Raw genomic sequence first — 24,302 nt, 5'->3', positions numbered from 1 at the left:
TAAATTAAAACCATTTTCCTACCAAACAAATTCCATAGGAAAATTTAGCAACAGCTACTGAATTTCAAGATAATGAATCATGTCCATTTCCTATCAAACAATGACATAAGGAAGTTGCATCTTTCAAAATCCAATGATTAAGATCTTGTACTTGCTAGAAAATGATAAAACTTTTGTAATGCACTTAAATATTTTTACAGTTAATCAAAGACTATATATATACAAAAAAAGAAAACACAAAAATTAAGAAAAAGGGGTGAATTTATTGAGGAGAAAGAGGGAAAAGAACTGACTTTAGACTTAGTTAATGAAGCAGAAAAAAATGGCGGATTCTTTTTTTTTTAAATGTTAGTTATGGTTATAAAAGGGAGATCCGAGGCAGGGGATGTTAACAGAAAGCAACAAAGGGCGGCAACAAGTCAAGCCAACAACGTGTGTTAGCAAGTTCCTCTGTGAGTGAACTTAGGATAAAACAATGTTTGCGAGTTAGTTTCTTGGATTTATAAAATTCCACTATTTAAAAAAAAATCCATTGCTTTAACGCTAAAAATCAAGGAAAATATCAAACAGTTTGGTTTACTTCATTATCTAAGCAATCTAAGTTGAACAAGTCTTATGATTGATAATCATTGAAAATTTAAAATTTAATCATTATATTTTTTTAATGCGTTTGATAAATTAATTTTAAAAATTATCAAATGAAAAATTTTCAATGAAAAAGTATTGGAAAAATTACTTAATTACATTAATCTTATATTTTTTTCTTTTTAGTTTTTATCAATTGAAAATAATTATAAAACTGTATCTTCTTTTTTTTTTTTGTAAAAGATTAATAAAAAAATTTATTAAACATTTAATTTTAGTAATATAACAAACAATTTTTTTATCAACAATTCATATTTAAAATTTTCAAAACTGAAAATTTAATACTTAATTTTTTTCAGTGTTAAATTTATGCAATTTATCAAACAAACACTATCTATTAAGTTATTGTTCAATCGATTAGCATCAAGTGAAAAAACTCAATTTGAATATAAAACTATAAAAAAATTCATATTTCTTATATGTGAGATTCAAATATAGATTCACATATAAAAAGAAATTATATATTTATTACATGTGAGATTTTCGTATAAAATTATAAGAAATTAAATATTTATTACACCTGAGATCCATTTATATCAGAGATTAATGAAGTCTATTACTTGACAAATATGAAAAGAAAAACAAAAAAAAAAATGATTCTAATATGCATCTAACTTAAAATCAAATATATTATATGAAGAGATATATCTTAAATATAAAATTATAAAAATTAAATATTTATTCGATATGGATAATACCACTTTAATAATAAAAATAAGGACAGTTGGCATTATGCTAAATGTAAAAAGGATGACGATTTGATCCATACACCAAGTCTCAAAATTCTCAGAGACAATTTCCGTACAAAATTTGGAAAATCTAAAATTAATCTGGCCATGAAAGCCATGAAAATTCATGTGGAACAAAAAAATAGCCATGCTTTTGACATTCCTCTCGACATCTTCAAGGTTTCAGGATTAATACTAGACGATAAAAGGACAAATTTTCCTGTAATTTTTTAATGCAAAATTAATCATGCCATAAAACCTTGCTAAGTTCATGAAAACCTTTCAAGGTTTTGAAGGTTGTAGCTGTAAGAAACAAGCAAAAACAGACAAGAATTTTTATCCTATTTTTTCAACGATGGTGTCTAGGATAATAATGGTCTATATAAATATATTTTTGGTTGGATTTTTTTTCCTATGAAAGTAACTTGAATTTTTTTCGACTATCACATTTGCAAATACTGATTTTTCTTCCTCATGCAAAAATCATACTCAAGGAACATGAAAATGGCCTCGTTTTCATGGTTGAAACTTGCATTATTTTGCATTAGCAGCTTCTTCATTTATGCCTTCTCTTTTGGTTCTCCTTCCCCAGATGATCCATCAGGTTTTTTTTTTTTTCTTTTTTTTTTGTTTTATGCATTAGATTGATCATTGCATGAGATGAACATTCAAGTTATTAGATTAAAATAATTCTTCGTTATTCTTCTTTCAGATTATTATCTTTCATCTTTTGATCGGCATTTCTTAAGTTACAAGTAAAAATAATTATAGTAGTAGAACCCCAGATTTATACCAAGTTAATTCTCAATGCATAGAGCTGAATTTTCGTGGAACGTCTCAAAACCATTCAATTGATGCATTGCATTTTGATGATTTCCCTAAACATGAAAATTGAAATGGTTAACAGTTTAAAATATTCAGCATAGTGTGTGGAAATGGTTTTTCTTTTTCATTTTACCTTGGCCTTGACAAGTTCCAATGGATGCAGCATGTATGTTGAACTTTACTTCATACCCTTACCAACCAAGTGGTGACTGCATAGGCGACCACAAAAAGATAAAGCTCTGGGGTAGCATCTCTTCAACTCTCTGCTGTCGAAATGCCCTCATCGCCTTCTCTGAGGCCCTTGCAGTGCAAGCACATAGAACAAATGGTGACATCTTTGTTCAACAAGGTGCTTGGAGAAAATGTGATGGTCCTTTTCTTAGGCAAGAATCAGTGTCCATACATTCTTGTGGCTTTGATGACTTTTACTATGGCAATAGCCAATGCTCAAGTCTATCTTTGACAGAGATTAAGAGTGAGCCATCGTACCAAGACGCATTAAACGCTTGCTCAAATATTGGTTCTTCATTTGATGATTCATGCAAAAAATGCACTGATGCACTACGAAATGCAGTGGAGAACCAGCTGGAACTACTGCAAAGGGAAAAAAATCATACTGAAAGAGCAATATGTGGATTAGCAGTTATTATTTCAGTTGCTGCTGCAACAGTTGATAATCACCCTTTCATTGCTGATTTGTTCAGCTGTATGTCTTCTTTAGATGATTTAGGTAAGAATCAGAAATCAGGTAGTATCACTTTTGCCTCCTTTTCAATTATTTTGTTCTGACCTAGAACTGTACTGTTTTGCCTAACAGATCCTGGCTACAGCAAAAAGAAATGTAAGTTCAACCATTTTTCTACTTTTTACTATTGAATACAAATCGAGGGCTATTAGGCTTTGACATAGCGGGAGCAACCTTTAGAGATTACTTTTCTCTATTTATTTCTGCCGATATGCATTTGTTTGTGACATGCTAACCAAATTGAAACATGTAACTTTGTTACTCTATTTAGTCTTTTCAACCTCTAATACTCACTGACATGATATATCAGGTGCCCTGGCAAAAGTACCAGTCTCTGTTGTTATAGTGATCCTCATACTAATGCTGATCTTTATTCTGGGAAAATATGTGACCATGAGGAAGAGGAAGTGCAAGAAACAACTTCCTAAAGCTGTCAAATCAAAAGAGTCTAATAAGTGTTCCGGCCTCTACAGTTTCTCCAAGGATGAGATCGAGAATGCAATGAGTTGTAATAGGAAAAGAAAGAGCCTAGGCAAAGGAAGCGCTGGTGAAGTTTATGAAGGCGTTCTTCCTAGTGGACAGGTTGTGGCCATCAAGCACATAAACAAAAGCAAATCCCCTGATTCTTTTAAAAGAGAAGTTGCAGGTCTCTCCCGGATTCGACATCCAAACCTTGTTTCTATGGTTGGTTGCTGCATTGACGATGATGAGCAGTATCTGGTGTTGGAATATTGCTCTGCTGGGAATCTTGCTCAACATCTCCTAAGTAATCTTGCCTGATTATTATTTGTTGTGCACTACTGTTAGAATCATTGAAATACTTTTACCTCTCAGAAGCATGAGAACCTGAGTTTGCAAGATGATTACTAGTGGTTAATTCCTTTATTGGAGAGTGCTATTTCAATGTCTCAGATGGCTAGGATCGCGCTCCTGACACATGGTGAGCCTCACCATGCTAGAGAAAAGGTTGCGCGGTCCAACCACTTTGAGTGCAGATTGCAGAAATAGCTAGCCCCTTACGTGCTTCTTTCATAGTCTTAAAAAACTACTTTTTTCCTTGTTCAGGCAAAGACAGTGGCTTGACATGGGAAAAACGAGTTAAGATCCTAAGAGACTGTGCATTTGCATTGAGGTATCTCCACCATTATATGGATGGATGCATTGTTCACAGAGATATTAAGGTGCAAGAACTCTTGAACCACTGTTCATGACAAAAAACACACATCACAGATGGATTGTTTAGATTAGAAATAAGAGCAACTGAATGTCTGTTTATGAACTCAATTCTTGTTTAATTTTTTTTCCAACTTCATGTTTGCTTTACAGCTTACTAACATACTCTTGACTGAGGATTTTGAGCCCAAGCTCTCTGATTTTGGGCTGGCAAAGATTCTGGGAATTGAAGAGAGCAAAGTGTTTACAGATGTTAGAGGAACCCTAGGCTACATGGATCCAGAATACATGATCAATGCCAAGCTAACCTGTGCGAGTGACATTTACAGCTTCGGTATTGTTGCTTTGCAGATTCTGTCAGGACAAAAGGTCTTTGAATTGGATCTTGATGCCAGTGATCAGCTCACAAGAAAAGTAATCATCAGCCATTGCCCTTTCTAATTCTTCTGAGTTGACCAAAAAGAACTAGTATTCTTACCCACTTTAATTCTGAGCAGGCAAAAGATGTGAGCATGGGAAAACGTCCATTAACAGATTTTGAAGATCCCAGGCTAGAGGGTAATCTCAACAGGGCGGACTTTGGATCAATCTTGCAAATTGCAGTCCTTTGTGTTGCTAAATCAAGTGCAGGCCGGCCAACTATTGATATTGTCTTTGATGAGATAGAAAGGGTTTGGAAAAACACTTTGGCTCACATGGTTCGGTTACATTCATATTTAAGGCCATTTTTTCGCATAAATACTATCTTGAATAGAGGATAAAATGTTCTGTTTTGCATTATGTGCAGAAAGCAAAGAATGGAATAAATTCATCAGAAACACCCACCTCGGTATCCCTCGAAGTGATATCAGTTTGACATAACAGCTTTGAGGATCAAGTTGGATTTGCATAAGCTGTGGAGCCTTTCATCCATTATAAGTCTTGATCTTATATATTGGACGCTAATATACTTTTATCATGGGAAAACATTTTCAAACTGCGAAAAGTTTTCCATACCCCAATATCTTGACATCAAAATGAAGTTTGAGTATGAGTGTTACTGTGATCAGTTTGTTTTCTGCTTATGTACTTGAAAATTGAACAATCAATTCATTAAGGACTCAATCATTAATATCATATTGGGTTCCTTATGCTAGATAATGTCAAAGAAAGTAAGGCAAAGAAACAAAAGTCAAACTGTCAAAAGAAAAGTCTCAAATTTTCTTAGTCTACCATTTTTGAAACAAATGAATCTAGCAAGTGCAGGAAGAAGTACATAATTTCAAGATATTGCAGCATATACAAAACCAGAGAGAAGTGAGGTTTATAAAATGTGAGACAGTGAGAGGGCTAGTTTCCATTGTATTGTCCAAAGATCATATGTACAAAATACATTTCCCTTCCTTTTCTCTCTTCTAGTTTCTTTTCTCCATCAGCCGCTACCACCACTTCTTACAAAATAAAATAAGGGTTGAAACACTTAAAAAAGGATTAAAATATCTTTAAGTCCATGTGAGCTATGGATCATATCCACAAAGGAGGAAACATGACCCAACACGATTCCTTTAACAAGCCTTAAATTTTCAAATGCCAACTTTTTGCTGCAATCTTTGAAACATAAGGTTCAATCATTAATGTGGGACAAAATTACTACTGTAAACACCATTTTATTTATTTATTTATTATTATTATTATTATTATTTATTTAATTTTTTTCTCTTTCTTTTCTTTCTGTTTCTACGTTTGTTTTCTTCTCTTTTCTTCTTTTTTCTTTCCTCTTTTCTTTTTCCTTCTTCTTCATCCTTATCCGATTCAAATCTAGTGCATTAAATGCACAATCCCTAAAGTCCAAAATCATTGCCGCTAGCCGTCAACGGCCGACCGACAAGCCGTCAATCACAAACGACAGGTGTGATTTTTCAGTTGAAAAATGAGATTCGAATCCCAGAAGATCTGGGATTTGAATCCCAACAAGCTCTATAAATAGAGCTTGTTATTTGCAAACGGAGGACCAGAGGGGCAGAACGGAAGCAAAAATGACAAAAAAAAGGAAGAATCTGTCGAAAAAAAATTCTACAGAAACACAAAAAAAAGGCAAAATCACAGTCCCCAAGCACGGGAACCCAGCGCCAGAAAAGCCACCTACACAAAAAAAAAGAGATCAATCGATTCTGTCCACCAAAAAAAAAAAGAGAGAAAGGAGACCGAAACTTTGAGCCTCGATCTATGTCGATTGGGGCTGTTTTTGATAAAAAGGACACTGAATCTGGAAAGATCACGTCGAAGAGAATTTTCAAAAGTATTTTCACCTTTTTCGGTGATCGAAAATCACCAGCAGCGACTGTCGGCGGCAACCCAGACGGCAACGGACGCGGTGGCCGTCGACTGGCCGATGAGCTCACCTCAGAGCTCTCTTTCCCTTTTTTTTTTTTGAAAAATCGAAAGAATGAAGAAAAAATTTTTTTTTTCAGTTATTTATAGAAAACATTAAAAGCAAAACGACGTCATTTTGAGCATAGGGCCAAAATGACGCCGTTTCGGCCAATGAGGATCTGCGCGTCAAACCGCGACCTGACCTGGGGTCCGCGCACCCGACTCGCGACCCGCTTCCTTCATCAGCTTCTGATCGGTCTGATTGGATTGGAACCGAACCTCCGAACCGAACCACGCATTGACCAAACCGTTGACCGGTCCGGTTTAGGTAAAAAATTTTTTTTTTGAATTTTTCTTATTTTTTATATATTATTTTATTAATATTTATGCATATTAAAATATTTATATTTATTAGATTAAATGATGAAATTGTGGTTAAATTTTTTTTATATAATTATGTTAATTTTTAGAATAAACTTTAAAAATAATAATATAAAAATAAATCAATAATAATACTAAAGTAATAAAAAATGAAAGAAAAGGAAATTTTTATCCAATGATGAGATTTAAAGGTATTCCAAGTAGTGATGCCTACGAAATCTCTAGTTGAGAGGAATTTTTTTAAATACTACCAGTGTATTGGAGTATTTATAAAAATTCTTTAATATAATAAAAATTTTCTTTTTGTTAATAATAAATAAAAATTGATTAATATATTAAAAATATAAGTAATAAAAATAGGAAGAAAAGAAATTTAATCCAATGATGGGATTCTAAAAGTATTCCGAGTAGAGATGTTTTAAGAAATCTCTACATGAGAAGATTTTTTGTAAAATATTACCAGCGTATTGGAATATTTATAGAAAATCTTCAATATAATTAAATTCCTTTTTTTTCAAAATTTTAATTAAAATTAAAAAATTAATAAAACAACTAATAAAATTTTTGAAAAAGAATAAAATGTGAGCATCAACATGTTATTATTTTGCATTGCATACATAACATAATTTTTTACGAAAAGTAAATTTAGACCTCCCAAAGATGAGATTCTAAAAGTATTCCGAGTATATTTGCTTTAAGAAATCTCTAAGTGAGAAAGAGTTCTTTTAATGTTACCAACGTACTGAAACATTTTAAGAATTATTTCAATAAAAATGTTTTAATTTATTTTTCTCGAGAATAAATTTTTTTTAATAAATAAAAAATCAAGAGAATTATTTTTTCGAACATCGAAAATTGGACTATTTTTATCAAAATCAAAAGATAACATGTTGTTAATTGGTACCCTTTTTTTAACGGACGCTGTGGGGGTGCTAATCCTTCCTCACACGTAACCGACTCCCGAACCCAGATAGTTGCGCAGACCCTAAAATTATCTTTTTAATAAATTTTAATTAATTTTAAGATTTCATTAAAAAGATATGTTTTAATAGGTGGCCAATCACACCTAGCCAAAAAAGATTGGTGGCGACTCCATTATTTTTTATTTCGTTTCCAAATTTGTCGGGCGGACACAAAACCGTTACGACAGCTTGGTGTCTTTGTTGGGGACGCCTTTTGTTTTCAAGAGTCAGGCCAAAATTAACTACTTGTTATCCTCAAATTTTGATTTAAATAATCTTAATCAATTTCTTAAATTTTTATTTTTCATTTTTAGTAAAAAAAAAATAAATAAAAAATAAAAAGCAAAAAAACTCACACACATTTCTTTTACTATGCCTCTTATGTTTTATTTTTTTATATATATTACTCTCAATAAATTAGGATATATTTGCACATAATGGCACGATACATCTCATACATGAGCTCTATACCCGGGCTCTGTCCTTTATAGGAGGAAGTAAAGTACCTATGCTCTCGTGAGGTGATAACCTCCGTAATGACAAGTGAAATACTTTCACTCGAATTGAATCCTTTCCGTTTGTAGCCTATAATGGGTGAGGATCGGGGTGCCTTACTAGTCCAACATGGACAACAGTGAGAAACAATTTGAAAACCTTTAGACCCTGTCAATCCAAACCTAGCATATAATAAGCCTAGAAACCAGCCTTATGTAGAGCCTTGTCCATCTTCTTATAGGAAGTACCTAAGAATAAAAGTTGTGTATAATACAAAACAAAACAAAACAAAAAAAAATCTCAAAACACAAAAAAAAAAAAACTAAAAGAAAATGTTTTTTTTTCTTAAATCACATCCTCACACTAACTCAATTTTGTTTCATTTTTTTTTCTTTTTGCATTAATCATATCATATAGTTTTGCATCGAGATATTTGCTCTAGGACATATTTCTCCCAAGAAGTTTTCATGGATCCCATAGAACTATAAATTTGCTCATCCTCAGTCAGTATGTCATGTGAGTCGTATAATAAAGTACATGTTTGGTTGAAAGTCATGCTCGTAAAAGAGAGAAAAAAGCACTTCGAAGTATTGAATGAAAAAGAATCACTTCACCAGATGATCCAATGGTTAGAGATACAACTACAAGACCACAAGAGCCATATTTCAGCAATGATAGATGAGTGGCATAAAAGGAAAAAAGATTGGATCTTCACATGTGATTCAGAAAGGGATGCCTACATGAGATGAAAGGCAGAAAGCTTAGGGAGGTAACAGTACATAGAGCACTTGACTAATCAAGTTTGCAAGGTAGTGAAGAAAGCATGAGAAATGGTTGAAAAGGTAGAAGCATTAAGAAGAGAAGTCAATCCCATAAGAGAATATGGACAGTACCTAGTGAACTTTTTAGATGAGGTAAATAACCATTATAAGCAAGTTAAACGCTTCTATGGATATAACTATAAGATGGTAAATCTTATGTAATAAAAGTTATATGGGATCAATAAAAATTTTTAATGTTAAAATTTGTCCAAGAACAAATATCTCTCACTTGCATTCATGCATTATATACATCATTTTTCATAAAATAAAAATTTTAACACAGCATTTTATTTTTTTTCTCTTTTTTTTTTCAAAATAAAAACTTTGTGGTAATAAAGGTTCAAGAATAGCTCGTCCATAAAAAATTTTGACTCAACCTACTCATCATCCATACAATATAAGGACTCAAACAAGAATCATGGAGCAAGAACATGCCAGTCGATTTGAAAGAATTGAGAAAGCTCAAGAAGAACTAAGAGGAGATCTCAGTACAATAATGGATATGCTCAAGAAACTTGACAAAAAAAAAGCAATGGAAGAAAATCCTAGCTTTCAAGAGCAATCGCCAGATATGGTAGATCCTATTTACCCTTCAGGATTTGAACCACGACCAACCTAACCTTCTCAAGGAACTAGGGTACCAATTCCTACTCCTGGTGGATATCCCAATCCTTATCCAGGAATGACATCCACATTTGCTCCAAGACAATTTCAAAATTTTGTTAATCTCGTTATGATGGAAAAACCACCTGAGCCAATCTTAGTTCTTGATTTGGATGATCCCAAGAAAAGAGAAAAGCTAGGGATGCAGACACTTAAAAAAGTAAAAGATACCAGTGCTTGAGAGAAGATGAAGTTATTGAAAGAATGGCCTAGGGCTGTAGAGAGAATGAATTTCTATGGCTCCACAGATGCGGTTGACCTTTGTTTAGTTTCAAATGTGGTCATTCTGCCTAAATTCAAGATCCTTGAATTTAAAAAATATGATGGCACAAAATGTCCAATGACCCATATCACCATGTATTATGGAAAGCTACCAGCATATGCTCGTGATGAGAAGTTGTTAATGCATATATTTTAAGATAGTTTTATGAGTTCTGCAGCTAGATGGTATGTTTAATTAGATAAGACTTGTGTTTGTTCTTGGCAAGAGCTTATAAAGGCATTCCTTACACAATATCGACATGTCACGGATATGGTTCTAAATCGTCTATCTCTTCAAAGTATGAAAAAAAAAGTAACTGAAAACTTTAAAGAGTATGCACAAAGATGGAAAGACGTGGCTGCACAAGTTTAACCTCTTCTCACTGAGAAAGAAATAACTGTTTTATTTGTGAACACCTTGAAAGCACCTATTATGAGAGATTGATAAGCAATGCAACCAAGAACTTTACAGATATGGTGATATCAGGTGAGATCATTAAAAATACCATAAAGAATGGTAAGCTCGATACAGAAGAGACAAGTAGAGCAATAAAAGATGGAGCTTCCAAAAAGAAAAATAATGAAGTCTAAGCAGTAAACTATGTAGGGCAACAGTTCAGAGGTTTCACACCTTATTCTATACCAGTCTACCAAACCCATTACCCTTCCATAAATAATGTTACATCCATCCCTCATCCATATCAACCATACCAACCACTACAACAACTAGCTTATCCACCCTATTTTCAGCCATCCTTTCAAACACTCACCTATAATCGTCCTGCTGTACCTATTAGACCAGGATGGAGACCTAGTCCTAATAGTGGTTTGAGAGCCCCGAGAAATACCCAAGAAAAAATTACTTTCGATCCCATTCCCATGACATACACAGATTTGTATCCTCGACTTGTTGATAAACATCTGCTTGCTCTTATTATCGTTGAACCCTTGAAACCTCCGTTTCCCAAATGATATGACCCCAATGCACATTATGATTATTATTATGGGAATCCAGGTCATTTCACTAAAAATTATACTGCTTTGAAGCATAAAGTAAAAGGGTTAATCAATGAAAGAGTATTAAATTTTGATACCAACCAACAAGGGACTCCAAATGTCAATGAGAACCTTCTATCAAATCATACCAGATCATCAATAATTACTTTAATTGATGGGTAAAGAAGCCACGTGAAGGAAAAAATAAATGAAGTTAAGACTCCGATGGTTAGGCTTTTCGAAGTCTTGGTCAAAGCTGACATGTTAAAGCCAATAAAACCTCAAAATTACTTTGAAGTAATTAACTCAACTGAAAGCTGCAATTATCACAGAGGTGTTATGGGGCATTCTATCGAGAATTATCACCAATTCTATCAAGAGGTATAAAAAATTAATGGATGAAGGTCGAATAGAGTTTTACTAAGAGAGAGAAGAATTGGTGAAAGCTAAAGTGTCTACCATTGATTCAAAGAATAAGTTTGTGCGTAGATCGTAACTATCTATTATGATGAGAAGCTAACATCGAAGCTAGAAAAGCCTATTTCTCGACCAGTGGTGACAATTAAAGTTCTTGGCCTTTTTTCATATCAGAATGATAAAGCAGTACCTTGAAAGTATGATTATGATATCGTAGTTAACCCAGATACTACCAACATAACGGGTGTAAGAGGCATAACTCGAAGTGGTAGGTGCTATACCCCATAGGCTCTAAAAAAAGCTAGAAAAAAGAAAATCAAGATAGGAGAAAAAAATGAAAGTTAGAATGGTCTTGACATAACCCCAAAAAAAGAATGCCATAAGCCAGTATCTGAGAGTGAAGTAGGTAAATTTTTGAAGTTAATAAAACACAGCGAGTATAGCGTGGTAGAACAGCTTAACAAGATACTAGTTAGAATTTCGTTATTGTCATTATTGCTCAGTTCAGAGTCACACCGTAATGCTTCGTTGAAGGTGCTAAATCAAGCATATGTGTCTCATAATGCTTCTATTGAATATGTGAAATAACTTGTTGGTAATCTGACGATTTCAAATTATATCTCTTTCAATGATGAAGAGATTTTTCCTGAAGGTAGAGAAAGTATTAAGGTTCTTCACATTACTATGAAATGTAAAAGTCATATAATGGCTAAGATTTTGATTGATAATGGCTTATCCATTAATGTTATGCCTGTGACTACTCTGGTAAAACTTCTTGTTGATGAATCTTATATGAAACCTAATCATATGATAATGAGAGCCTTTGATGAAACTAGAAAAAAGGTGTTGGAAGATATAGAAGTGCCATTACAGATTGGCCCATGTACTTTTAACGTAAAATTTTAAGTTATGAACATCTCTCTTTCATACAATTATTTATTTGATAGGCCGTGGATCCATATGGCAGGTGCTGTTTCATCTTCATTACATCAAAAAGTCAAATTCATTGTTGAAAAAAAGCTAACATGTGTGGCGAGAGAAAAAGATTTATTGGTAACTCAACCGATAAATACTCTTTATGTGAAATCAGTAGATGAAGCTCTGGAATGCTCTTATAGATCTTTCGATATTATCAATGTAACATATATAACTGAAGGATCTAAATTTTATTCACCACACTTGTCTATAATAACTAAAATAGTAGTCAAATAACTTACCAAAATGAGATGGTGACCTAAAGCCAGACTTGAAAAGAACCTACAAGGAATCACGGAACCATCGGTCATATATGAAAAGAGAGATAGATTTAGCTTGGAATATAAGCTAATAAGAGGGGACAAAATAAGAATGGTGAATGAGAAAAGAGATAAGAGGATATGAGCCAGAGTTAGAGCCTATGGTCATTTCATACCTCTATGATTTTTTTCACTCGAGAGGATACATTTATCCAGATTTATCGAGAACCTTAAGTGCAAGATTCATGGAAAAATTTTCAAAGCTGGCCATTCAAATAATGGATTTTGGTGAAAATAAGAGTCAAAGTGAAGAGTTGTTCGTGTACCCTTGTCCTTTAGATTTTGAACTGGATAATTGAAAAGTTACAGAGTTGCCAATTATCTTTAAAACTTTGAAAAAGTAATGTACTGTGAAACTTTAAATCCCTAATTACTTTTTACGAGTATTAGAAGATCTTTTATGGTGTGTTTATGTTTGTCGTTTTAATAAAAGACTTAGAAGATGCATCCGCATTTCTTCTATTATTTTTATTTTCATTTTACTTTTCATTCTTTTCATTTTATTATTTTTTTGTCATTCCATTTTTGTGTGCCAATAGTCTTTTCATCTTACCCTTTGCAAGGTCCCAAACAATGAACACGAAAATAATCATGGTAATAATCTCGGATTTGATTTTGAAAACTTAATTCATGTTGATGAACTTGATAATGAGAAAGATTTCGATAACTATACACTGCCTCTTGATTTGTTAAAATTAATAGAACATAAAGATAAGCCAATTGAACCCCATCAAAAAATTACCGAATTAGTGAATTTGAGAGATGGTGAAAACAGAAAAGAGGTTAAAGTTAGTATATCTTTTTTACCAGCTGAAAGACAGAAGCAAGAAAAGCTGCTTTGAGAATATGTAGATGTGTTCACGTGGACTTATCAGGATATGCCATGACTCAGTACTGATATTATAGAGCACAAGTTACCTTTAAAATCAAGATGTAAGTCGATGCAACAAAAGCTAAAACGCATGAAACCAGAGATGTTGCTAAAAATTAAAAAGAAAGTGAAGAAACAATTCGATGCTAGATTTTTGAAAGTGGTAAAATATCCTGAATGGGTAGCCAACATAGTGCCAGTTCCTAAGAAGGATGGAAAAGTGAGAATGTGTGTAGATTATCGAGATTTGAATAGAGCAAGCCCCAATGATAACTTTTCTTTACCTTACATCGATACTCTAGTAGATAATACTGCTAGATATTCCACATTCTCTTTTATGGATGATTTCTCAGGCTATAATCAGATCAAGATGGCTCGATAGAGAAAACTACATTTGTGACCTTGTGGGGAACATTCTGTTACAAAGTCATACCTTTGGGTTAAAAAATGCTGGTGCCACTTATCAAAGAGCAATGGTGACTATCTTCCACGACATTATGCATAAAGAAATAGAGGTATATGTAAATGATATAATTGTTAAATCTCATGAAGGAGAAGATCATATAGTCAATCTCAAAAAGTTGTTTGACAGGTTGAGAAGATTTCAACTAAAGTTGAATCTTGTTAAATGTATATTTGGTGTCAAGTCAGAAAAACTATTGGGTTTTGTGGTCAGTAAAAAAAGAATCGAAATGGACCCGGATAAGATACAAGCCATCCAAAACTTATCTCCTCTTTGTACCCCAAAAAAAGTGTGAGGTTTTCTAGGAAGACTGAATTATATTGCTCGTTTCATTTTTTAACTCACCTATAAGTGCGATCTTATTTTCAAGCTTCTCAGAAAATATGATCTAGGAGAATGGAATGATGAATGCCAAAAAGCTTTTGATAAGATCAAAGAATACTTGTCAAATCCACCTGTGTTGGTGCTTTCAATCCCAAAAAAACCTTTGATCTTGTACTTAACAGTGTATGAAAATTTCATGAGATGTGTGCTGGGACAAAGAGATGAAACTGACAGGAAAGAATGAGCAATATACTACTTGAGCAAAAAATTCACTGATTATGAGTCCAAGTATTCACCATTAGAGAAGATATGTTGTGCATTAGCCTAGACAACTCAAAGGCTTAGACAATATATGCTTTATCACACTACTTGGCTTATAGCAAAGCTGGATCTTATTAAGTATATCTTCAAAAAACCCTCATTGACAGAAAGAATAGTGTAGTGGCAAGTTATGCTTTTAGAATATGATATCATGTATGTGACTCAAAAAGTTATAAAAAGAAGTACCGTAGCCGAGTTCCTTGCTGATCGTGCTGTTGAAAATTATAAACCAATGAACCTGGAGTTTCCTGATGAAGATGTGAGGCCATTGAAAAAAATGAACCTGTTGAAGAGTCTTGAAAGATGTATTTTGAGGAGCTGCTAATGTTTTGGGTCATGGTATTAGGGTAATTTTAATATCTCCTGATGGGCATTATTATCCTATTACAACCAGGTTAAATTTTAATTGCACAAATAATGTGGTTGAGTATGAGGCCTACGTTATGGGTCTGCAAGCAGCAATTGAAAAGAAAATCAAAGTATTAGATGTGTTTGGAGATTCAGCTCTAGTCATCTATCAGTTACGAGGAGAATGAGAAACCAGATATTTCAAGTTGATACGGTACCATAAGTACATCTCAGTTGGTTAAACAAGTCGAAGAAGTTCAATTTGAGCATTTGCCTAGAGAGGAAAACTAAATTGCTGATGCACTGGCTACTCTAGCTGCGATGATTAAAATAGATGCAAATACTGAAATCCAACTCATCAAGCTGGATGTAAAGGATGAACCAGCACATTGTTTAGGTGTTGAAGATGAAATTGATGGGAAACCATGGTATCATGACATCATGCAATACATTAAAAGTCAGCGATACCCAGAACATGTAACAGAAAATGATAAGAGAACTATCAGAAGGTTGGTTATGAGTTTCTTTCTTGATAAAGACGTCCTCTATAAAAGGAGTCGAGATCAAGTACTCTTAAAATGTGTGAATGCAGTTGAAGTGAAGAAGATTATTGAAGAAATGCATGATGGAGTTTGTGGGGCACATGCAAATGGTCATATGATAGCTAGACAAATTATAAGGGCTGGATACTATTGGTTGATAATGGAGAGTGATTGTATTGATTATGTCAGAAAATATCATAAATGTCAGATCTATGCTGACAAGATTCACACTCTTTCAATAGCATTGCATGTTTTGGCTCTTTCATGGCCATTCTCTATGTGGGGTATGGATGTCATTGGTCCCATCACTCCAAAAGTTTCAAATAGACACAGATTCATCTTTGTGATGATTGATTACTTCACAAAATGGGTAGAAGCTGCATCATACGCTAGTGTGACCTGATCTGTGGTATACAAATTCATAAAAGGGAGATAATATGCAGATATGGGCTTTCAGAGATAATTATTTTTGACAATGCCAAAAATTTAAATAGCAAGATGATGAATGAAGTTTACACTCAGTTCAAGATTCGTCACCATAATTTGGCACCATATCGTCCAAAGATGAATGGGACAGTAAAAGTTGCAAATAAGAATATCAAAAGAATCTTAAAAAAAATGACTGATACTTATAAATATTGACATGAGAAGTTGCCCTTTGCTTTGCATGCTTATAGAACATCAGTCCGAACATCTATCGGGGTCACTCCATTTTCTTTGGTATATAGAATGGAAGCTGTGCTATCGATTGAAGTGAAAATTCCCTCGCTGAGAGTCCTGATAGAGGTAAAATTAGAGGAAGTAGAATGGGTTTGAAATCTCTATGAGCAGTTGAACCTCATTAAAGAGAAAAGACTTACATCACTTTGTCACGGTTAATTATATCAAAAGAGAATGATGAGAGCACATGACAAGAAAATCCATCCTTGTTGCTTTAGGGAAGGAGATTTAGTGCTGAAAAAGATCCTTTCAAATCAACATGATAATCGAAAAAAATGGACACCAAATTGGGAAGGCCCATATGTGGTGAAAAAAACTTTTTCTGGTGGGACATTGATTTTGACAGAGATGGACGAAAGTGATTTACCTGTTTCGATAAACTCAGATGCTGTGAAGAAATATTTTACTTAAAAAAAAGAAAAAAAATAAAAAAATAAAAAAATAATGACTCATTTGAAGCTGAAAACCTAAAAAAAGATGACTTGGATGCAAAGAAGCAACATCATTCCATAATACAAGGGCAAGTGTAGTTTGATGAACTCTGAAGGATCAAGGAAGTCATCTAATTTAGTTTTAGAAAAAGAATCTGAGAATATTATGTTCATGATTATCTTATGATCATCATTTGGGCACTTTTGTTTCAACTCAAATACTTTACCATGCACTTGTTACCAGTTTAATAAAATATGCTATCATTCTTGTAGAAATAACATCTATCCATTCTTTTATTCTCATTTTTGTTCGCCATATGAATAGAAGAAATGTGTGATTGCATTTTATTGGTCTTGGACTTAAAATGATGAAAAGAAAAACAAACATGAAAGATCTTAGCATTACTTTTTAAAAGTTGACAAAGGCAAATGAAAAAGGATGAGAAAAGTATGACAGGACATTGGTGTTGCAGACTTTTGAAAAAGAAAAATATTGTGGTCAGATGTTAAAAACAGATTGGTCGTACAAAAATTTTGATAAAAAAAGCCAAAAATAAGAGATTTTGAGAACATTTTTACTACAATGAATAATTTTAATTGCATTACATGTATTGCATTTAGAGCACTCAGTACATGTATCCATGAGCAGTTTTAATAAGGACGGAGACTTTTCATTTCCTGATCAAACAAAAGATTTCAAAAGAGAAGAATTTACTTGTTAAAAGAAAAGAACTCAGTTTTGAGAAAAGATGAGATTTTTAAAGTTGTTGAGCCTCTGCTGAGAGGAGCCCTTTTTCAAGGTGAGATTTTAAAGTTATTGAGCCTCTGCTGAGAGGAGCTTTTTCAAGAAGAATTTTAAAGTTGTTGAGCCTCTGTTGAGAGGAGTTTTTTCAAGATAAAATTTTAAAGTTGTTGACTTCTGCTGAGATGAGTTTTTTTCAAGAGAATTTTGAAGTTGTTGAGCCTTTACTGAGAGGAGCTTTTTCAAGATGAGATTTTTAAGTTGTTGAGCCTCGCTGAGAGGAGCTTTTCCAAGATGAAATTTTAAAGTTGTTGAGCCTCTACTGAGAGGAGCTTTTTTCAAGAGAATTTTAAAGTTATTGAGCCTCTGCTGAGAGGAGCTTTTTCAAGAGAATTTTAAAGTTGTTGAGCCTCTGCTGAGAGGAGCCCTTTTCTGTCGAACCAAAAAATTTTTTTTTTCTTTCTTTCTCAATGTTTCATCTTTCCAAACAAAATGGTTGTTTGTTTGTCTTTGCCTTATTCCTGATTCACAGAAATAGGCAAAGATGGGCAACTGTAAACACCATTTTATTTATTTATTTATTATTATTATTATTTATTTAATTTTTTTTCTCTTTCTTTTCTTCTCGTTTCTACGTTTGTCTTCTTCTTTCTTTTTCCTTTTTCTTCATCCTTATCCAATTCAAATCTAGTGCATTAAATGCACAATCTTTAAAGTCTAAAATCACTATCGCTAGCCGTTAACGACCGACCGATAAGCTGCCAATCACGAACGACAGGCGTGATTTTTCAGTTGAAAAATGAAATTCAAATCCCAGAAGATCTAGGATTTGAATCCCAACAAGCTCTATAAATAGAGCTTGTTATTTGCAAACAGAGGATCAGAGGGGCAGAACGGAAGCAAAAAGGGCAAAAAAAAGGGAAAAATCTGTTGAAAAAAAAAGTTTACAGAAACACAAAAAAAAGACAAAATCATAGTTTCCAAGCAGGGGAACCCAGGGCCAGAAAAGCCATCTACACAAAAAAAAAAAGATCAGTCGATTTTGTCCACAAAAAAAAAGAGAAAAAGGAGACCAAAACTTTGAGCCCCGATCTACGTCGATCGGAGCTGTTTTCGGTAAAAAGGACACCGAATTTGGAAAGATTGCATCGAAGAGAATTTTCAGAAGTATTTTCACCTTTTTCGGTGATCGAAAACCACCGACAGCGACTGCTGACGACAACCCAGACGACGATCTGTGCGGTAGCCGTGACTGGTCGACGAGCTCACCTTAGAGCTCTTTTTCCCTTTTTTTTTTTTTGAAAAACTGAAAGAATGAACAAAAATTTTTTTTTCAGTTATTTATATAAAACATTAAAAGCAAAACGACGTCGTTTTGAGCATAGGGCCAAAACGACGTCGTTTCAATCAAAAAGGATCCGTGCGTCAAATCGCGACTTAACCCGGGGTCCGCGCACCCAACCCGCGACCCGTTTCCTTCATTAGCCTCTGACCGATCTGATTGGACCGAAATCGAATCACCCAAACCGAACCGAACCGGTACTGAACCGCTGAACTGCCCAGACTGAACCACCGAACCGAACTATGCATTGACCGAACCGTTGACCGGTCCAGTTTAGGTAAAAAAATTTTTTTTTTGAATTTTTCTTATTTTTATATATTATTTTATTAATATTTATGCATATTAAAATATTTATATTTGTTAGATTAAATGATGAAATTGTGGTTAAATTTTTTTTATATAATTATGTTAATTTTTAGAATAAACTTTGAAAACAATAATATAAAAATAAATTTAATAATAATACTAAAGTAATAAAAAAGGAAAGAAAAGGAAATTTTTATCCAATGATGAGATTTAAAGGTATTTCGAATAGTGATGCCTACGAAATCTCTAGGTGAGAAGAATTTTTTTAAATACTACCAGTGTATTAGAGTATTTATAAAAATTCTTCAATATAATAAAAATTTTCTTTTTGTTAATAATAAATAAAAATTGATTAATATATTAAAAATATAAATAATAAAAATAGGAAGAAAAAAATTTAATCCAATGATGAGATTCTAAAAGTATTCCGAATAGAGATGCTTTAAAAAATCTCTAAGTGAGAAGAATTTTTGTAAAATATTACCAGCGTATTGGAATATTTATAGAAAATCTTCAATATAATTAAATTCTTTTTTCTTCAAAATTTTAATTAAAATTAAAAAATTAATAAAACAACTAATAAAATTTTTGAAAAAGAATAAAATGTGTGCATCAACATATTATTATTTGCATTGCATACATAACATAATTTTTTACGAAAAGTAAATTTAGACCTCCCAAAGATGAGATTCTAAAAGTATTTCGAGTAAAGATGCTTTAAGAAATTTCTAGGTGAGAAAGAGTTCTTTTAATGTTACCAACGTACTGAAACATTTTAATAATTATTTCAATAAAAAATTTTTAATTTATTTTCTCGAGAATAAATTTTTTTTTCTAATAAATAAAAATCAGGGGAATTATTTTTTCGAACACCGAAAATTGGACTATTTTTATCAAAATTAAAGGATAACACGTTAATTGGTACCCTTTTTTTAACGGGCGCTGTGGGGGTGCTAATCTTTCCTCACACGTAACCGACTCTCTAACCCAGACAGTTACGCAGACCCGAAAATTATTTTTTTAATAAATTTTAATTAATTTTAAGATTTCATTAAAAAGATATGTTTTAATAGGTGGTCAATCGCACCTAGCCAAAAAAGATTGGTGACGACTCCGTTATTTTTTATTTCGTTTCCAAATTCGTCGGATGGATACAAAACCGTTACGACAACTACATTATGTAAAATAACGGTGACTTTTTCTTGGATTTCAAGAAGAAGACGATGATAATAAAGTACAACCATAACCATTATGTTTTTAAGATTCTATGATTGGATTAAATGTGTTTTCATACATAAAAATCTTTAAATTGGAGTTAATATCAAGGAAAATTTTGTTATCACTTCACCCTAAACCACAGTTTTCTTTGCTTTTTAAGTAAAATATGTTAAGATACCAAGCAGATATACTGATAAAATGCCTACCGGTGACAATCCCAAGGTTTGTAATTCAACTGTAAGAATCTAGCTAACATTCTAGAATATCCTGTTTTTGTTTCTTAAATGATAGTCACTAGAAAACCAATGTTCTATAAATAAGCAGTTGGATTTTCTCCAATGGAAATTTCAGCTTTTCACTTTTGCATTTGCAAATATTTCATTCTTCTTCTCCATGAAGTAATCTTTATAGGTCTAGCATAGCAGGAAAAACGACATGAAAACACTTCATCCTAGGCTGAAACTTGCTACCTTCTCCTTTAGCAGCTTCTTTTTCTATGCCTTTGCTTTTGGTTCTACTTCAACAGATGCAGCAGGTTCCTTTTCTTTTCTGTGTTGCTTAATCCATTTTTTTTTTTTGTTTCAAATGAATTTTCACTTTTTCTTTTAGTCCAGGATTTAAGCCTGCAGTGCACATTTTCATTCGTTCAGGAGTAATTTATCACTCTAGTTTCTATATCACAGTTTTGGCCCACCTGAGTTCCCCTTGTGGTTGAATTAGACATTTTAGACACATGTTTTCTCTTTTTTATTCAAACAATTTTGATTGAAGATAATAACAGGTATTTTCCAAAGACAAATTCGGAGCATGAGGACAAAAATGTTTAGTGTTTTTAATTCTGCATGGTAGGTGAAAGCCATTTTTTCTAAGCTGTGACAATGTTTCTATGGTTTGCAGACTGTGTCTTGAATTTCACTTCATACCCTTACCTACCAAGTGGTCACTGCATTGGGGAAAACGAGAAGGTCAAGTTATGGGGCACTATCTCCTCGAATCTTTGCTGTCAAAACGCACTTAATGCCTTCTCTCAAGTTCTTGCAGCTCGGGCTAATGACACACAAGACAGTTTAATCTTGGTTGACCAAGATTCTTGGAGAAAATGTAATTCTTCTTTTCCAAGCCAAGAATCAGTTTCCATACAGTCTTGTGGATTTGACAATTTCCACTCTGAAAGTAGCAAGTGCTCAAGCCTATCTCTATCTCAAATTCAAGGCAATCCATTTTACCTGCAAGCAGTAGACTTATGTTCTGACTTAAGTTCATCCTTTGACATGACCTGCAAAAATTGCACTGATGCCATAGCAAAGGTAGTGGAGAATCTATTGGAAGTATCACAAGTGCAACAAAACAATACTGAAAGAACAATATGTAATTTAGCAGTAGTTATTTCAGTTGCAGCGGCGAATGCTACTGATAGCTCTTTTGGTGCAAATTTATTTAGCTGTATGTCTTATTTAGATGATTACGGTAAGGACCAGAACTTAAGAACTTTTTCTGCCTTATGTTCAATTCCCTAAGCTGACTTTGAGCTTTTTTTTTTGTTTTCCATAACAGATCCAAGCTACTTCAAACTCAAAAATAAGTTGAATTTCTCATCTCAGTCTCTTGCTGTTGATTTGATTCTGTATGAGCCATGTTACCATTGAAAATTATATATATATTTTTTTCATTTTTGCCTTATAATCTCAAAATCTCACAGAAATCATTTATTAGGGACCTTGGCAAAAGCACTAGTTGAGGTCTTTGTACCGATCATAGTACTATTTCTGATCTTTGGCTTAGTAAATTGTGCGACCTTAACGAAGAGCAAGAGCAAAAGAGAACTTCCTAAACCTATTCCATCCAAGAACATCACTACATGGCCTGGCCTCTACAGGTTCTCCAAAGCTGAGATTGAGAATGCTATAAGCAATAGCAACAGAAGAAAGAGTTTAGGCAGAGGAAGTGCCGGTGAAGTCTTTGAAGGCATTCTGCCTAGTGGACAAGTTGTGGCCATCAAGCAGATAAAGAAAAGCAACTCCTCTGATTCTTTTACTAGGGAAGTTGCAGGTTTTTCCAGGATTCGACATCCAAACCTTGTTTCTCTACTTGGTTGCTGTATTGAAGGTGATAAGCAGTATTTGGTCTCGGAATATTGTCCTGCAGGGAATCTTGCTCAGCATCTCCTAAGTAATTTTTCCTGAACCATTGCACGTTACTTTGTGCTATTTTTCTTTTCACCCCAAATTGCAGTTGTCAAGCTTGAAGGAATGTGTCTTTGCTGTCTGGTGGATGAAAATAGCACCCCTCATCTTCCTTTTCTTTTTGTTTTAAGCCACATCCTATGTTTCCTTTCCAGGGAAAGATGTCATCTTGCCATGGGAAAGAAGAGTTAAGATCCTAAGAGACTGTGCACTTGCGCTGAGGTATCTCCACAATTATATTGATGGATGCATTGTCCATAGAGATATTAGGGTAACATAGATCATATGCTACTGATCTGTCTCTGTAAAAGCAATTGATTGTTCATATTCATAAAATTAATTCTTTAATTTTTTTTCCCAATGCTGCATATTTGTCTCATAGCTCACAAACATCCTCTTGACTGAAGACCTGGAGCCTAAGCTATCGGATTTTGGGTTGGCAAAGCTGATAGGAATGGAGGAGAGCAAAGTATTCACAGATGTTAGAGGAACAATAGGCTATTTGGATCCAGAATACATAAGCAATGCAAAGCTGACAAGTGCCAGTGATATCTACAGCTTTGGAATTGTGGCCTTGCAACTTCTGTCAGGACAGAAAGTTATTGAGTTGGATCTTGATGCCAGTGAACAGCTGACACGAAAAGTACTTATTTCCCTCAATTCCTCACATCTGATCAGTAAGAAATACAAACATTGTGTAACCACAATTTGAATATCCTGTAGGCAAACGATGTGAACAAGGGAAAACGTCCACTAACAGATTTTGAAGACCCAAGGCTACATGGGAATCTCAATAGGGCAGATTTCAAAGCCATCCTACAAATTGCAGTCCTCTGTGTAGCCCAATCAAGTAGAGGCCGGCCACCAATTGATGTTGTTTTTGATGAGATGGAGAAGGCTTGTAAAAACACTGTGGTAACATCTAATTCCATCCTTTCTTTACTGCTTAAATAATCAGTTGAAGTATGATGGAAGATAGCTTCTAATGACTTCTTTATATGCAGAAATTGAGGAAGGAAATTGGTCCATTAGCAACACGTCAGTCACAGTCCATGGAAGTGATTTCTGTTTGACATATAAAGTACTTCTCGTCAATTATCCAATCACAATAAAAATATTATGTAAGAATCCACCAACTCATGTAAAATTTTGATGTAATATAATGGTTATAGGTGATATATTCTCAAATTCTTGCACGCTGCAAAAGTCTATCCCATGTGAGCTTCCTGAAATATACAGCACAAAATCATCAAATTTTGTAATTTTTCTTTAAAAATTATAGACTTGGTTTTGAAGTGTCTCACAAACGAGGATCCAATGTACTAAGAAAGGAAAATCATTAAGTGCTTCAGTGTTTTGTTTTGAAGGTCCAATGTGTTTCAGATAGTCAATAAACATAACCAGCATATCACAAATGAAGATTGATAGAATGTTGCTACCTGATTATGATGGACAGGAGCCAAAAAACATGATAGGAACTGTTGAGCATCTCATTTTTCCTATCTATTATTCATGAAACAACAAAATACAATAATATCTAGAATTATCAGCATTAGTTCTACTGCAAGCACAGTCAATCAAAACTGGAAAATTATATGATCTGTATTAAGTTGAGATTATGACCTCAACTTTGTACAATTTTTAGGATAATTTGGATTCCATGGCACCAGAGGTTTGCTTGATACTATGGATTCCAATTGAACATAAAAAAACACATTTGGCATCAGTATTA

At 33.5% G+C, this 24,302-nt stretch overlaps 2 protein-coding genes across 2 annotated transcripts; both read left to right on the top strand.

Moving 5' to 3' along the window:
* Positions 1-1,877: 1,877 nt before the first annotated feature.
* Positions 1,878-4,877, top strand: LOC111294648 (putative serine/threonine-protein kinase PBL21). Its single transcript, XM_022888066.2, has 7 exons — positions 1,878-1,977; positions 2,362-2,928; positions 3,016-3,039; positions 3,254-3,709; positions 4,009-4,124; positions 4,270-4,530; positions 4,614-4,877. Exons 1-7 carry the CDS (start codon positions 1,878-1,880, stop codon positions 4,875-4,877), a joined length of 1,788 nt encoding a protein of 595 aa, XP_022743801.2.
* Positions 4,878-20,585: 15,708 nt separating this feature from the next.
* On the top strand, positions 20,586-23,824 carry LOC111294647 (putative LRR receptor-like serine/threonine-protein kinase At1g53420). The gene is made up of 9 exons (XM_089742942.1): positions 20,586-20,609; positions 20,805-20,922; positions 21,285-21,854; positions 21,942-21,969; positions 22,105-22,556; positions 22,726-22,841; positions 22,953-23,213; positions 23,294-23,485; positions 23,575-23,824. Exons 1-9 carry the CDS (start codon positions 20,586-20,588, stop codon positions 23,641-23,643), a joined length of 1,830 nt encoding a protein of 609 aa, XP_089599068.1. The 3' UTR covers positions 23,644-23,824.
* The last annotated feature ends 478 nt before the right edge of the window (positions 23,825-24,302 follow it).

The sequence above is a fragment of the Durio zibethinus genome, chromosome 14, assembly GCF_047325235.1.
Source record: "Durio zibethinus cultivar Kanyao isolate XHJ-2024 chromosome 14, ASM4732523v1, whole genome shotgun sequence".
Lineage (NCBI taxonomy): Eukaryota > Viridiplantae > Streptophyta > Magnoliopsida > Malvales > Malvaceae > Durio > Durio zibethinus.
Note: the sequence above shows the minus strand (reverse complement) of the source record. Positions and strands in the feature narration are given on the sequence as shown.

Coding starts and splice junctions, on each gene's coding strand:
- LOC111294648 (XM_022888066.2), top strand. CDS start 1,878: ATGGCCTCGTTTTCATGGTTGAAACTTGCATTATTTTGCATTAGCAGC. Junction 1,978..2,361: donor TTCCCCAGATGATCCATCAG/GTTTTTTTTTTT, acceptor CAATGGATGCAG/CATGTATGTTGAACTTTACT. Junction 4,125..4,269: donor TTGTTCACAGAGATATTAAG/GTGCAAGAACTC, acceptor TTTGCTTTACAG/CTTACTAACATACTCTTGAC.
- LOC111294647 (XM_089742942.1), top strand. CDS start 20,586: ATGCCTACCGGTGACAATCCCAAG. Junction 20,610..20,804: donor CTACCGGTGACAATCCCAAG/GTTTGTAATTCA, acceptor TTATAGGTCTAG/CATAGCAGGAAAAACGACAT. Junction 23,486..23,574: donor AGGCTTGTAAAAACACTGTG/GTAACATCTAAT, acceptor CTTTATATGCAG/AAATTGAGGAAGGAAATTGG.